The sequence below is a fragment of the Thalia democratica genome, chromosome 6 (genome assembly GCF_965202585.1).
Source record: "Thalia democratica chromosome 6, ktThaDemo2.hap1.1, whole genome shotgun sequence".
Classification (NCBI taxonomy): domain Eukaryota; kingdom Metazoa; phylum Chordata; class Thaliacea; order Salpida; family Salpidae; genus Thalia; species Thalia democratica.
Window position 1 is genome coordinate 66,229,286 of NC_139170.1, and position 17,054 is coordinate 66,246,339.

The window sequence follows — 17,054 nt, forward strand, 5'->3', positions numbered from 1 at the left end:
TAACTTTGTTTATCGTTTTTTTATAATTAAAGGTCATAAAACTTAATTGAAATATTTTTTATATAAAACTTAAATAAACTGTTATAAATTTTAAAGTTGTTAATTTAATATACTTTTATATAGCTTAAAAATTTAAGTTCTATCTGAAGTATAATAACTATTTAATATAACAATATTAAACTACTTACTAAATTGATTTAAATACAAATGTTTATTTTAACAATTAATCTATTTAAAATTTAAAATTGTTTAGGTTGATGACTTAATGTTGACTTGACTTACGAAACGATTATAGTTAAATAAAATAAAAAAACTTAAAAATTGTTACTTTTATATAGTTTTTGCTAATTTATATATTTTTTGTTTCTAAAATATACAAATAAATAGTTTAGTTTAGTTTTTCTATATACCCAATCAGTAAAAAATTAGACGTTAAATAAAATTTAAACTTTTCCTCAAATTTTATTGTCTTCTAGTTTTAATTCGTTCACATTTTTTCGGTTGCATTGGTTTAAAAAAGAATTAGAATTATAATTTAAATAATTTTTTTTAGTTGTTTATATGATCCTTTCAGAAAAACAATAAAATAAAAAACGTTATCGGTGTTATCGAGTAATTATCTTGATAAATATTGAGCGCACTAAATAAATTTTTTCTATCAAAAAAAAGTAAATATATTACAATTGCGTTAAAAAAAACAAAAAAAAAAAAAACAAAAAAGCATATATCAAATCAAAAAGTAAATAAATAGAATATATATAACAATAGTAGTGAACAAAAAATTTTCGCAAACTTAAATTTTCAGTTTTAACTAGAGTTATGAATAAAAGATCATCATTTTATTACTATTCAATTTATTAGTTACAGGTTTCAAAACAGGAATAAATTTCGAATTAATACAATGTAATAAAACTACATAACAATACCAACACTAAATTTTCTTTTTAAGTTTATAATACTTCATGAAGTCATTTTATTTGGCTTCTTCAATTGCATTAAAACTTTGACAATCATATTATTGTAAATTATAATGTTTTTATAAATTTTATACATTTGGTATTTGTTTAAATGTTTTTAAGGTTTCGTAATAATTTTTTAAGGGTATATCAATAATTATTAATAATATCTAATAATTGATTTACTTTGAATAATTTAAAATTTATTTTAGTGTAATCTAAATAATAACTATAGTTAATTTCGTAAAATGACTTAATCTTAAATATAATTGATATAACAAGAAACTTATTACTTTTATTAACTACTGCATTCATTGATATATTAACTAATAATTTTTTAATAATATATTTTCTTTTATACTTTTGTATTAAATTTTACATAAATCCGCAGTAAAATTCTACAATAAAAAATTTAATAATATAATCCGTAGTTTTTTAACCCCTATAAGTGATTAAAAAATAACTCAAATAAAGTATTTCACAAAACAGGTTTTTTAAGTCAACTTAACTAAGTGTTGTTAAAATGTATCTTTCACCTAAAGTTCTTACTTACCAGATATCTATATTCAAGCTGATTACTGTTCTCCAGCATTTGTAGTCCCCTACTGAACATACCGATTTACTTAACATTATCATAATAATATATACTTCTTAAAATATATTGTATGATTTTTAGTATGTTCATTTATATATATACATTGTTTACAAAACGGCAAAAGAAAAGTATTATAAAACTTGGTGTAAGGACTTGGTGTACAAAAACCGGTTATCGAGTTTTACACAACGTATTAAGAACTTGCTTTAATTTTTAAACTACAGTAGCTTGAATTTAGATAACATATCTACACATTACAGAAGTATAAGTTTAAAAAACTATTATAACAGTTAACTTTATGACGACTAAACAGAATTACTAAAATTTAAATACTTTGTGTACAAAAAGACTTTTAGGTCGTAAAATCATACAACACAAACTTATATAAAATGTTTTTTGCTAGAAAATTAATTTTGATAGCTCAAGTTTCAGAAGCTTATATAAAAAAAACAGTACAGTTATACTAAGTAATCATCGTATCATTATAACGCTGGTACTTTTAACCTAAACTATACCGAAATATTATTATTAAAAAATATATCTTATACTTTTAAGAAACTAAATCGCTTTCATCACAAAAACATTAATATTACATTTAAGAAAAAAAAAGTTCACTTTAAAAATTTCTAACTTAGAATAATCAAAAATCATTACAACAAGGATTAATGACTTAAAATCTTTTTATTGGTTTTAATTTGCTTATAGTAATACTAATTAAATAATTTTCAGCTATTCAGGATCTTTTAGTAGCGTTTGTCGTTGCTTTTATCGTATTTTTAGGTGTTTCTTCTAAAAATTTTAAAACATATATTTAAGTAAAAAAAGTTGATTCTAGTTTTACATTATTTTAAAATTTGTGCGATACGGCTTCTTTTATAGAAGCAGTATTAATTAAGCAGTTTTAATTATTACACACAACTTTTGCTTAAACTTGGTATCAGATCTTTCAATTTTATTTTTGATACTTGTTTAGAAAAAAGTATAATTCTAAGATTTGATTTATTTTACGTTGACTTTTATTTTATTCTCAAACAAGTTCTCAATTTTCTTAAACACGCGTGATATGTCTTCAGTTTTATTTTTAGAACTTCCTTAATTTCATATGTCCGTATGTCTAAGTTTGTTAAGAGTATTATCAAATACAATTTAGCTTTACTATCGAATATGAATTATTACTGTGAAAAACCTTCTAGTTTTAGTATTAATACAGACAAATTATCTTTCAAAGCTAAATTAACATGAAGTTGTTTAAGTTTAGTGCCTAATTAAAAAAATGATTGAGTATGTTTATGAATATAAATTTTGTATTTGAGTAAATTAAATACATGATCAGTTTTTTTTTATATAACAATCAAGGCCGCATAAAGTGAAAAGAACAAATGTTGATAATAAAATAATATTCTTAAAAAAATGCTAGAATTTAAATAGAACTCATTTTTTCATTATCAGAAGTTAAATAAATGTATTTTATAGATAAAGTTTATTAAATATAGAAAAATAAAATAACTTTTTGAACAAAGTAATAATAGATTAAGTTGCTTTATATAGTTCAGATATTTAACATGGATTACTTAAAGTTTTATTTTATAAACAGGCTATTGATAATTATAAACTTTTTATGCTAGTAAAATCAAGTTTAATATTTATCAAAATCGTTCAAGCAAAATTTATTAAAAAAAGTGAAAATATCTGATTAAACAGCGTTTTCGTTGAAGTTTTTTTTATCCTCATTTTCAGGGGTTGCACCAGAAATCAGCCAAAACACGACCTGTCTTTATTATAATCGCTTATTTTCCTAAACGAACAATTTTCCGCAAAAATAATATTCAACTTTGAGCATTCGGTTTTAATAATTTATTGCTCTGCTGTAAGCAAAACATCTTTAAAAAATCCCTAGCTAGAACATCAGTAATAATAAAATCAAGTGTCTTTATCTTGTTCCAAAATTGTATCACAAAATAAGTCAAGTTTTTAATCATCTGTTAAACTAGTTAACACCTAGTAACTAAGACACATGAAGGTTATATCCGTTCATAGTTTACCTTTTTCTTTGAACTACGTTAGCAAAAGTTCGTATAATCATTTTACACAAAACAGAAGTAAAAGTTATAAAAAAGCGTTATAAAAGTAAATTTAATTGCTACTAAATAAACACGCTAACAGTTTTTTATAAGTATCTGGTGTACAAAAAGTGTCTTCATCATCTAAAGATGCAACACATGTTTATGTCAACAGCTTAAACTTCTTAAGCTTATTATAAATAACTGTTTTTAATAGTAAGTAATCATCATATCAATATAACCAAAATAATTTTAACGTAATGTATATATATAATTTATTATTAAAAAAAAATCGATTTTTAATATAAGATTAGTTTTTTACATACTGATTAGTCCTTGCTAAACCTTTTATTTTACATGAAAGACAGTAAAAATGTAATTTAATAAGAATTTCAGTCAAACTTGTAATGTTGCTAAAAACAGATTATTTCATCTTTAATTTCAGGTGAACTATTAAAGATAAATAACTTCTTAAAAAACTATAAGTTTATTGGAAAAATAAAATAACTACTAAACTTTCTGAAAGTATTGCAACTTAATATGTTCTTAAATGGATTTAAATGAATTTAGCTATTTTTCGACTTCTTTTTCTTGCAAAATTCTTAAAATTATAGACTAATTTGATAAGTTTATTTAGGTATTTATGTTTTCTTCTGCCCTATCTGAATCATTAAATTAAAATTTTACTTAATTTATGACTAAAGTACAACAGTCTCTAAATTTTAATTTTAATCAATTTGTAATACAGTAAAATAGAGGTTTGTATGCTTTCTAAGCTACCTGGCACTAAAGTTATACTTAGATATTGAAAAAACGATAAAAAAAATATCAAGTTAAAAAAACTTAATTTTTAAACAAATTTTTTGCTGTAGGAAAAATTAAAATATGTTTATTTTCCAAGCTACTTGGCAATTTTAATCACACTTAAGTTTAATAACATAATAAGAAGTTGTCAGAAAGAAGTGCTTTCTGTCTAGTTCATTATCTCATACCTTAGAAAACTTGAACAAACATTAGTTTGCCTAATTCAAGTTTACAAAAAATTTAAACCTAAACTTAATAATTAAGTTTTAAAAATCAAATTTTATTCAGATTTAAATGAAAACTTTGTTTGTTGCCTATTTCAAGAATTTTAAAACAAAAAGTTTCTAAACATATATATCTTAGTACAACTATTAAATAGAAGGTAAATAAATACTAAAATTTCATAAGAACAAATTTTTAATTGTTAAAACAGCTTTACTTTTGTAAAGTAATATGTTTTCAAGTAAGTTTGAGAATTATTAGTGTTTTTCTGAAATTAGAAGTTTGGTATTTTAGAATAGGATAACGCTCAGAAGTGTAAACTTTATTAATACAAATGCATCTGAAGTAAAATTAAATGTATACGACTAACTTTTATATATCATTGCTTGTTTTAAATTACATATTTTATAATCGAATTTGAAGTAGCCATGTACTTTTTGGTCAACAGGTAATCTAATAAGTAATATGAAATAGATATTACATTAAATCAGCCTTAATCCATTGAAATATTTTGTTATTTCAAAAATAGATGATACGTTAATTGAGTACTATCTTAAAATAAAATTGACCTTTTTTAGCTTCAATTTATTAAGTTTAACAAATTTAGATGAAAATTTACAAAACGAGCAATTGTTTTTTAAAAAATAGTTTTTATTGATTTAAAGTTTTAATTAAACAATTAATTAATTAATAATCAAAATTAAGTACATTAATCCTCCACTATTGAACATAACTTTTAGCACATAAGTTAAAACTATGGGTAACTCTGTTATAAGTCAAATGGTTGTTTAAGTGTTTCTTGTGATGTTTGCAAAAAGATTTTCAAAACTAAATCCTACCTGAAATATCACAAAAGAATACATACAGATGAAAAACAACACAAATGTGATATTTGTGACAAAAAATTTATAATTAAAGGAAGCTTAACAAATCACATGTTGGTTCACAGCGGTATAAAAAATATCAATGTCATGTTTGTCATAAGAATTTAGCTCGAAGACATAATCTAAAACAACATTTTGTTACTCACACCAAGGATAAACTATTTAAATGTGATGTTTGTGACAAAATTTTTACTACAAAAGGTAATGTAAAAAGACACATGTTAGTTCATTCTGGTTTAAAGGAACATCATTGTGAAGTCTGCAAGAAGAAGTTTTCTCAGAAGGGCGATTTGACACGTCATGTGTTGACCCATACTAATGTGAAAGAACATGAATGTGATATTTGTAAAAAGAAGTTTTCTCAGAAAGGAAGTTTAGTCAGACACTTTAGAATTCACTTAGGAGAAAAACCTTATGGTTGTGCAGAATGTGGAAAATGGTACACCGACAATTCTCATCGAAATAGGCATATTAAAACTCATCATAAGAAGTTAAGTAAAGAGCAACAATCAGAACTGAAGTGTAATATACAAAGAAGTATTGTTTATGACTATCTTAAAACAATATCTGAATACAATTCGAAGTATTGAAATCAAGTTTATCTAAAATAATTAAATACTTTTATTGATGTATAATTTTGAATAATATATAATATTACTCTAATATATTATGCTCTCTGTTTAACTTTTTGATTTGATAAAACTATTTAAATAGGTAAAAGAATCTCTTTATATATTATAAAATTTTAAATTTTAAACATTTATAAATATGTGTACAATTTAATGTTAAATAGATAGATTTCTTATACAAATACTTAGGCTATAGAATTTATGAGTCTATATAATATAATTAACTTTTACAAACTGTTCAAACCTTTTTTATATTGAATTTAGTTATCTAATTTCGTCTTCTGCAACTAAAAAACTAGATTTGGTTTTAAGGAAAGTTAATTTTATGACATACAAGGAAAAAACACTTTAAAATTATTAAACTACATTTACTGTTAAACTTAAATAATGGTTAACTAAAGCAGATACTTTTTTAATTAATTAGATTAAGGAATTATATAATGTTGCTAATCGTTTGTTTAATAAATGTTCGATTAAAGTATTGAATTTAATATTATTTTAATATGATAAACAACATTTTATTTTAAAATGTTTGTCGAATTTGTTGAAAATAACGGAAAAAATTTGCTAGTTTTATGGCAAAACCATGTCTAACTAATCAAGTTATTTAAAGTAAACTTTGACGTTTTTTATTCAAATTTTTAAGTCTTAATTTATTTGAATCTTTGCTTTTATATTAAGTTAAATTAATAAACTACTAAAAGTTTTAAGTGTGATATTTGCGAGAAAACCTTTAATTATAAACCACAAGTTGAATGTCCATAAAACAACTCATACTATACTAAAACAAAATCGTACAAATGTGAAGATTGTGAGAAAAGTTTTTCAAAGAGAAGCAATCTAACAAGACATACGTTGGTACAAAGAGGTAAAAAAGGTTTTCAATGTTATGTGTGGGGAAAATACTTTGCACAAAGGTTATTTAAAGCGACATTTAGATACTCAAACTAAAGAATAACTATACAAATGTGATTTATGTGTAGAGGTTTTGCAAGGAACTGTATTTTGTAGATACATATGCTACATCATATGCGATTAAAAGATCATTAGTTTGAAGGTTGTAAGAAAAAATGTACTTTTAAATACCTAGAGGAAATTCAGAAAACCTAGAAGAAATTTCTTACAAACCATTGTCACCCTAGTTGACTTATAAAAGAGTTTGAGTTATATAAGCAGGTTATTTGGTTATATTTGGTCATATTCAAAAACAGAATAACTATTGAAAAATACATTAAACTTACGACAGCCATAAATTTATTAAAGAAAATAACAAAAAAAAATCTACTTGAATAAGGTTGTTTTAAGTAATAAAGTAAATGTATATGGAAGCTGAAATCAAAGCTTTGATTGAATGTTCCAAAATAGGAAAACTGTTGAAAGAAAAGTTGATTGCGTATGGATGTAGAAAAGACAATGTATTCAACTCACTCCAGTCTGATATTTGTAGAATAAAAACTGAGTATAATGAAAAAAGTAAAAGCATTGAAAAGAGTATTGTTGAAATTCAGAATTATGACAAATATGTGATGTTTAGTAACAGAGTTATTTCTTTAGAAGAAAAAGTCACAGAGTTACAAAGAAGTTTTTTTGAATTCAAAACAGAGTTTTTTTCCAAATTTGAAAAATTTGAATCAAAGTTTTCTACATATGTTGATGCAATGTAAACGATGAAACCAAAAGACTTTTATTCCAAAATCAATACTAAAATTAACAGTTTTAAAGCAACTTATGCTGATATTGTCAAAAACAAGCCAGTTGAAGTTCTTACCGACATAAACAATAAACTTGATGTTGTAAAAGGTAAAATAGAAGCTGATAATGAACAAAAGCAGATTGAGAAAAAAAGATTAAATATAATCGTATTTAATATTCCTGAAAATAAAGGTGTTCCTCAACTTGATGGCTGCAATAAAGATTTCAAAGTCCTACAAGAAGTTTTAAGTGAAAATAAAATCGAGAAACACGAACTAAAATCCTTATACCGTATAGGTAAATTTGAAGATGGAAAAATCAGACCTATAATTGTAAAACTCAATGACAAAAAAGCTAAAGAAAGACTTATTAAACTGAGAAATCTCAAGTATGTGACAAATGAACTTGAAGTTAAAATTTACATAAATCAAGATCGAACCATTGAACAACTGAAAAAATTCAAGAAGCTAAGAAAAGAATTAAAAAGAAAACAAGTTTTAGCAGAACAAAATAATCTCAAAATAAAATATTTGATAAAGAACAATGAGATAGTGGAAGCTACGAATCATCTTTTTCGATTCGACACCCAGAGGCTCTGGGATTGATAGGACAGATTGTAAGTCAGACGTTTTAAACTTTTATAAAAAATTGAATCTATTTGCTAGTTCTGATAAGATTAATAAGTCTTCTGTAAATAGTTATATTAACAGTAATTTAAAGATTTTAATATACGATCTGTTTTAAATAACGTTACCGCAGGAAGTGGTTTCATGTGCAAGGGTGAAACAATTTCGATTAAAACTAAAAAAAAATCGATTTAAATAATATAAACACAAGTAAAATACAGTGATTAACGAATAAAAATTCATTTAAAAATATTAGTGTCACTAAGATCAGTTTTTCTTCCTTACGCCTTCCCCCTACAGATTATAAGTCTTTATATATGATTTTTGTAGCTGTGTAATCTTTTCTAGTCTATACATAGATTTTTATATGAGAATTTATTACGTTTTGTTCTATGTGCATACTAAGTTTATTATTTATCGTACAGGACTATTGGTTTGTAATTTTTTTTTTACTGTGTTGTTTTTAGATTTTAATTTTCATTGAATGTAATTTGTTTGTTTCTTTTTTCGTGTGTATCGTTTAAGCGACTCGGGTTTTAATGCCCTAGTCCATCTTTGCACAATAAACTCCAATAATAATAATAATACTACGAAGTTTTCTAATAGTATTGCAGCTTAATTTGATATTAAATATTTTTAAATAATTCAGCTTTTTTCGAATTGTTTACCTAGTATTTTTTTATGTCTTGAGTAAGATATTTTGTTTATTTATATATAATTAGCTTGTATTTTCTTCTGCAGTATATGAATTTTTTATCTAAAAGTTTACTTATATATTGACTAAATATCAACAACCTCTCAAAGTAAATAAATTTAACCTTTATATTAAACGAAGAAAATAGAGAGATATGTTTGCTTTCTAAGCTATTTGGCACTTTTAATCATACTAAAATTGTACTAATAATAAAAAGATAGTCAGCGATTAAGAAGTGCTTTCTGTCTAAATTATTTATTATCTAACATCTTTAAAAAAAACTGTATAAGTTACAAAAAAACTTTTAAATTAATATTAAAATAGGAATTGAAAGCAAGCATTTTTATCCAGATTAAAGGAAAATTTTATCATTTTTGTTTACTTTAATTTTTTTTAAAGTAGTTTTTTAAATATATGTACTGTAGTAAAACTAGTAAATATAAGATAACCAAGTGATAAATTTTTTTATGAACAAAAGTACTATTCCTAAATAGTTTTAACTTTTTAAAAAAAAAAGTTTTGAAATAAGTTTTAGAAATATAATAGTTTCTCTGCAATTGAATATTCATTTTAGAATTTAAAATAAAGTAACGCTTATAAATTTAAACTTCATTAATAATAATTGCATCTATAATAAAGTCTTATTTACACAAATCTTATCATATATTATTGTTTATTTTATTTTCTATGATTAGTTTTGACCAAGTCATATAACTATTAGTCAATAGGTAATCTAAAAAGTAGTATAAAAGTAATACAAAAACCCAGTTTTAATGCATTGTAAAATTAGTTGCTATTTCAAAAACAGATAAAATGTTCATTTAGTACTATCTTAAATTAAAAATACACTGTTTGAGGTTCAATTTGTTAAGTTTAACAAACTTAGATGAAATTTTTCATATCAAGCAAATATTTTTTTATTAAATAGTTTTTATGGATTGAAAATTACAATTAAAGAATAAATAATTTTATTAATAAACTTAAGTACTTCAGTGTCTGTTTTTTTCACATTTTTTAGTACTTAGATAACTTTTAGTTTTAAGTTTAAACTATGGGTGATTCTGGTCGAATCAAAAGTAAAGTAGTTGCTTTTTTGATGTTTGCAAGAAAACTTTCAAAACTAAATTCTACCTGAAAGTTCACAAAAGAATACATACAGGAGAAAAACCATACAAATGTGATATTTGTGACAAACAATTTAATAATAAAGGTAGCTTAACAAGACACATGTGGGTGCATAGTGGTGAAAAAGAGTTCCAATGTCATGTTTGTCATAAGAACTTTGCTCAAAAATCTAATTTAACACAACATTTAGTTATTCACACTAAAGATAAACTTTTCAAATGTGACATAAGTTTTACTACAAAAAGTCATTTAAGAACACATTTATTAGTTCACACTGGAATAAAAGAACATAAGTGTGAAGTTTGTGAGAAGAAGTTTTCTCTAAAAGGTAATTTGAAACAACACATCATGACACACACTAAAGAAAAGTCTTATGAATATGACATTTGCAAGAAGAACTTTTCACATAAAAGCAATTTAGTCAGACACTTTAGAATTCACTTAGGAGAAAAACCTTACGGCTGTGCAGAATGTGGAAAATGGTTTACTCAAGCTTCTGGTCGAAGATATCATATACATACTCATCATATGGAACTTAATAAAGAAAAGCAATCAGAACTGAAATGTAAAATACAAAGAACCATTGTTCATGACTACCTTAAGACAATATCTGAATACAACTCTTAATATTGTTAGCATTTTGTATGTTACTAAGTAAAATACAGCTTGTAAGCACTTAACAACTCTTTAAGAGAAGTAAATATTTTTAACACAATTTACAGTTTTAAAATTTTCTAGTTGGTGTTTTAATATTTAACATTTGTTTTATAAATCTGTCTTCAATGTTTTATTAAAAGTTGCAAAGCTTTAGATAAACTAATCGTAATGTATTGTAATAATAGTTTTATAATTTGTTCACTATAAAGTTTTTAATAAATTAATAAACTATAAAACAACTTTTATTTATCTTTTTTGCTTATTTGTCTATTTATCTATTGTTTAGTTTTAGATGTTGCTATTTCTTACAATGTTAAACTATTTTGATATCTATAAGAGTAAATAATTTCATAACCTCAGTACTCTTAACATAAAAAAATTTCTATAGTTTCGAGTAATTTAAGTTTAATAAAATGATTAGTAGTATTTACTTTTGACAACGTTCAGACCAATTTAGGCCAAAACAATGAATAATTTATTTGAAACTAAACACTACTTGCCTTTGTCAAATTATGTTATATGGATTTCCAAAATTATAAACTGTAGTTTTTAGTAGTTTTCTTTTTTTTAATTTATTAGTTAGTGATAAACTATTCTACAAACTTATAATGCTAGTAATTGTTAATACATTTTCTCATAATTACAAAAAAAAATACTACAAAGTTTATGTAAAATTTGTGATATTGACAACTAAAGCCGAATTAATATTAATTCTTCTATAATGATCATAAAACCAAACTAGATTAATTTAACAGCTAATAAAATAAATAACTTCAATTCGCATTAGAGAACTTTTAAAAGTAATATATGAAATTTGCAATAGATAAAAATATTTGAAATTATACATTAAATATCCATAAAAATATACTAATATAATATTAAGTATTAAATTTCTTTGATTTTTTTAAAGTTCTTTTCGGAATAAAAACTTACTCAAAAAAGTTTATAATCGGAATTTTAAATATAAAATTATTGCTAAAATTTTTGTATAAAAGTACGTGGTCATTTTTAATATTTGTTAAATAACAGTTTTTGTATTTTACTTTAACTTATACTGAACGTTAAATTTTTTACAAAATGGTACAATTTAAATTAAAGCTTGGATTTAATTTAATGATCACTTTATAAACAGCCTAATTAGTTTCTTCTTACTTTTATAACTTTTGCAGTGTGTAAAATTAAATGATAAAAAGCAAATAAAAAAGACTTTATAGTTTTAAATTCAGTTTTATTTAAAAAAATAAACGTTAGATTTTATATCGGAAATCTGCACTTCTAAATAATGTTATATATATTATTGAAATAAATATTTAGTTGTGACAGGCTTAGTAAAGTTTAAAGCTGCACCTACACAAAAACAACATATATATATTTTTTATAATGAGAAACATTTTACTTTTAAAATGTTACTACAATTTATTAGATTATGATAAATTGTTTTAGTAGTGTATTTATTTTTTTGAAGGGTTTTAATTTTAAACTACTTTTTAGTAGTACTTTATTTAAAAATTTTTACACATTTAATAATAATTAGTATGAACACTAATGTATATTTTAGTAAATGGCTTTTATATTAAAACCCACTACCTTTGACTTTGTTCAATTTATTTTCTAAGTATCAATTAAAAAAATAATACTCAAATAAAAGCACAAATAAATAAAATCTATTTTACACTTTTAGGATCAGATGAAATTCTTACTAAATTTTAATTTATGGTTAAGCGAGATAAAAGACATAGGTAAACAGTTGTAAAAATCTCTATTTATTCGAGAAGCTTTAAATACTTTTTTGCTCTTGCTGGTTGATAAAATTGTTTTTTATTGATAATAAATAAAATTATTTATAAATTTTCGTTTTTTGAGGATTAAGATTAATAATAATTTATCTAGAAATTTTTATTTTTAAGTATTTTTTAATAAACTTACTTTTTTCAAAAAGTAACTAAATTCCGTTTATCGATTTATCTATGAGTTGTTATTAGTATTCACTGGTCTCTTACTTTAGGGTGAGTCAACATGTATCGTTTTAAATGACTTTTCCGAGAAAGCATCTAATCACAAACTTCACAAAGATGTTCCTTTATACCAATATGAACTAACACTGCCTTTTGAGTAAAACGTTTGTCACACAAATCATATTTGAAAAGTTTATCTTTAGTGTGAGTAACTGAATGTTGGTTTAAATTATACTTTCGAGCAAAACTCTTATGATAAACATGAAATTGGAAATCTTTTTTACCACTATTTACTTGCATATGAGTTGTTAACTTTCCTTTAATTATAAATTTTTTGTCGCATTTATCACATTTGTATGGTTTTTCTCCTGTATGTATTCTTTTGCAAAACTTCAGGTAGAATTTAATTTTGAAAGTCTTCTTGCAAACATCACAAGAAACACTTTAACAACCATTTCACTTTTGTTTTGACCATAATCACCAATTATTTAAACTTTTGTGCTAAAACTATGTTAATTAGTGTGTACACAGAGGCTGATTTACTTAATTTTGATTAGAAAACAATTAATTGTTTAATTATAACTCAAATCAACAAAACCTATTTAATAGAAAAATAATTAACTGTTGTAAAAATTTTTATCTAAGTTTTTAAACTTCACAAGTTGAAGCTAAAAAGGGTGTTTTTTTTGTTATAATACTAAATTAATGTTTTATTATTTTTAAAATAACAACATATTTTATAAAGTTTTAAGACTGGGTTTTCGGAATATTTTTTATTACTTATTAGATAACCTTTTAACTAAAAATTACCCGACTTAGTCAAAATTAGTTATAGAAAATGAAATTAACAAAGAAATGCTTTAAAAATTGTGTACAGTAGTTTTTATTCAAGATGCAACAACTAACGAAAAAACTTTCATTTTTAAGGTTATTTAACTTTCAAATTCCAAAATGACTATCTATTTGCAGAAATACAATAAAAGTTCTTAAATTTATTTGTAAACTTAATAGTTTACTAGAGTAAAACTTTTTTTAACATATATACTTTTGTTCTTAAAAATTTAGCACATAGTCTCTTCCTATTTTATAGTTGCAATAAATATAATCTATTCAAAAAACTTTACACTTTAAAAGATAAAACAAATCAAATATATATAGATTTTCTACAATCTCGAGAACTTTTTGGCTGTCAAATACTAGTTTAATCCAAGTTTAAATATTTCGTGTATCTAACAATGATAAACTGTAATTTATACGGTAATTTTTTTTAAATAAGAGATAATAAACTAGACAGAAACCACTTTTAATTGATGATTTTTTTTTCACTTATTTAAAACCGAGTTGTAATTATAATTGCGGAATAGCTTAAAGAGCAAATGTTAAAATGATGGTTTTGTACTCTAAATTTATTTGTTTTATATCACATGTTAGTATTTTGATTACAATAAGTTTTTAGCTGTTTAGTCATAAAAAACTTATTTTTTATGAACTAATTAGCTAAAATATAATGTTGCTCTTGTCTTTAACATTTTTTTGTATGTAAAAATGTTCTAAAATTAAGGTAACAAAATATACTTAAATTAATTTTTATTGTTCAAAATTAATATAAAAAGTAAAAGTCGTGTCATGAAAACTTAATTCTAAATGTAATTAGTTGATGATATCTAACTAAAAGTAGAAACCTGTAGTTTTTAAATCCGAACTGTAATTAGTTGATGATATCTAAGAAAAATTAAAAATTTTTGAATTTTAATAAATAATTGTACTTTTTAAGTTCTAAACTGGTTTTACTCCAACAATAACTTTGAAGAACTTATTGTATAATATTTATTACTAACTTGTACAGTGTTTTTTATTTATATATGCTTTACTTCAAAATTGAATGAGTTTTGATCAAATAACTTATTTCTATACAAAGTTTTAATATTCTTAAGTATTTAACCCAGAAAAATGTTGTAACTTTTTTATTATTATTATTAATATATTATATTTTAAAAATGTTTTTGTTTTTGTTTTAATAAGTAGGATTAGATAACCTAAATATATATATTTTCATTGTGATACATACTTTAAATCCATATAACTTAAATCTAACTTGTGAAATATATCTTACACAAAACTTATTTGTAATGTTTTTTTATAAAAAACTTTAGCAAGTTTAAAAGATAAATTTTATTGAATTTATAAAAAAAAACTAATTACAAAATAAAACTTGTTCCTTTTTTAATGAATATACTTTTAAAGCCTAGTGTGTATAGATTTCTGTTTCAGTAATGTGTTGTGCAAAGTTTTCAAAAATTTATAACTGTTAGTGAAACAAGTTAAAAAAAATTGTATAGTTATTTTACACTTACAAATCCAAATATTTCTAATTGCCTTAAAATTTAATAATATTATAAGATAATAATAATCAAAAAGTATCTATGAACTATGAAAAAATAGTAAAATATAGTTTCTTAAAAAGCTTACTATATTTATATTTCGTGCTATATAAAATTTATATGCTATTTAAAAATAGATAAAAAACTTGATAAAAATTGTTTATTTTTCTGTTTAGTTTATTTTTCACGTTATATAGCTTTTGACTAACATACTTTGATATGTACCTACAAGAAATAGCCTTAATACTAAAAGTATTACTTGTGAAGTCTGTAAGAAAAACTTTAAATATTACTCAAGTTTAATTAGACACAAAAGAGTTCATTCTGGAGAAAAACTTTACAAGTGTGATGTTTGTGATAAAAGTTATACAACTAAATATAATTTAGTTGTTCACAAAAGAGTTCATACAGGAGAAAAGCCATACAAGTGTGTTAGTTGTGACAAGAACTTTAATGGAAAAGGAAATTTAACAAATCACATGTTGGTACATAGTGGTAAGAAAGAATTCCAGTGCTTTATGTGTTTGAAAGAATTTGCACGTAAAGATGCATTAAAACGGCACATGGTTACTCATACTAAAGAAAAAACATTCAAATGCGATACATGTCACAAAAGTTTCACTCAAAAAATTAGTGTAAAGAATCACATACTGGAATGAAGGAACATCAGTGTGAAATTTGTGAGAAGAAGTTTTCTCAAAAAGGTCATTTAAAACAACATATGATGACTCACTTCAGTATAAAAGACCATGAATGTGATATTTGCAGGAAAAAATTCAGTCAGAAAAGCAGTTTAGTAAGACACTTTAGAATACATTTAGGAGAAAAACCTTATGGTTGTGCGAAATGCGGAAAATGGTTCACTGATTGTTCTAATCGAAATCTGCACATACGAACTTATCATAAAGAACTAAGTAAAGAACAACAATCAGAATTGAAGTGCAAAATCCAAAAAACAATTGTTTATGACTACCTTAAGACAATATTCGAATACAATTCTAAATATCCTTAATTTTAGCAGTTTTTGTTTTATAAAGTCAATAAATGTTAGAAAAGTTTAATGTTTGTTAAATGATGTATAAATAAGCATCAAAGCATTATATGTTTGATGTCGTAGTTGAATATTCTTAAAAAAAATTAAAATCTGTATAAATTATTAATTTAATTTTAACTTTTTACTTTGTAAATTATCTTTAAAGGTACGTAAGCTCTCTAGAGACAATAATTATAAAGTTTATAAAAAAATTGTTCTGCTTTAGTATTTTGTTGTTTGTTTACTTATTTGAATTTATATTTATCAAATAATAAAACAAATTTTGCTTCAAAGTTTGTTTAGTTTTAGTCAAATACAATATTTTTAAAGCACTATTTACGAATTTAATGAATATCGGTTTTATTTTTTTATATAACGAACAACATTTTCTAATATTAGAAAATAAAAAGTTTTAATATAGTCTATTTTTTTCTAAGAAACTACATACAAAAACTTTAACTCTAATTTTCTTTTGATAAATGTTTAGTTTAAAATTTTATTTATCTTTAATCAGGCGTTTATGATGTTGCGTGACTTTTCACACTACCTTTTATTAAAATATAAATTATATAAGTACTTACAATTTTAAGTAAAAGTAATGATAACGGAAACATAAAATTTTTATACTACATTTAATAGTTTTTTAAATGTAATGTTTTTATTTAGTTAGACAAATAGTGGTTTACTATATTTAAGTAGTGTCATTTAGCTAGTTAGTATTTATAAATTTGAAAATAAAAC

The 17,054-nt window shown here is 23.0% G+C and overlaps 1 protein-coding gene across 1 annotated transcript; it reads left to right on the plus strand.

Moving 5' to 3' along the window:
* Positions 1-13,791: 13,791 nt before the first annotated feature.
* LOC145839369 (uncharacterized) lies at positions 13,792-16,292 on the plus strand. The gene is made up of 3 exons (XM_082946947.1): positions 13,792-13,826; positions 15,513-15,846; positions 15,915-16,292. The coding sequence occupies exons 1-3, from the start codon at positions 13,792-13,794 to the stop codon at positions 16,290-16,292; spliced, it is 747 nt and encodes a 248-aa protein (XP_082803073.1).
* The last annotated feature ends 762 nt before the right edge of the window (positions 16,293-17,054 follow it).

Bases quoted from the DNA above. Each gene is read 5' to 3' on its own strand.
- LOC145839369 (XM_082946947.1), top strand. From the start codon at position 13,792: ATGCAACAACTAACGAAAAAACTTTCATTTTTAAG. The intron at 13,827-15,512 runs GTTATTTAACTT...TGTACCTACAAG, and splicing joins AAAAAACTTTCATTTTTAAG to AAATAGCCTTAATACTAAAA. The intron at 15,847-15,914 runs GTTACTCATACT...TCAAAAAATTAG, and splicing joins ATGCATTAAAACGGCACATG to TGTAAAGAATCACATACTGG.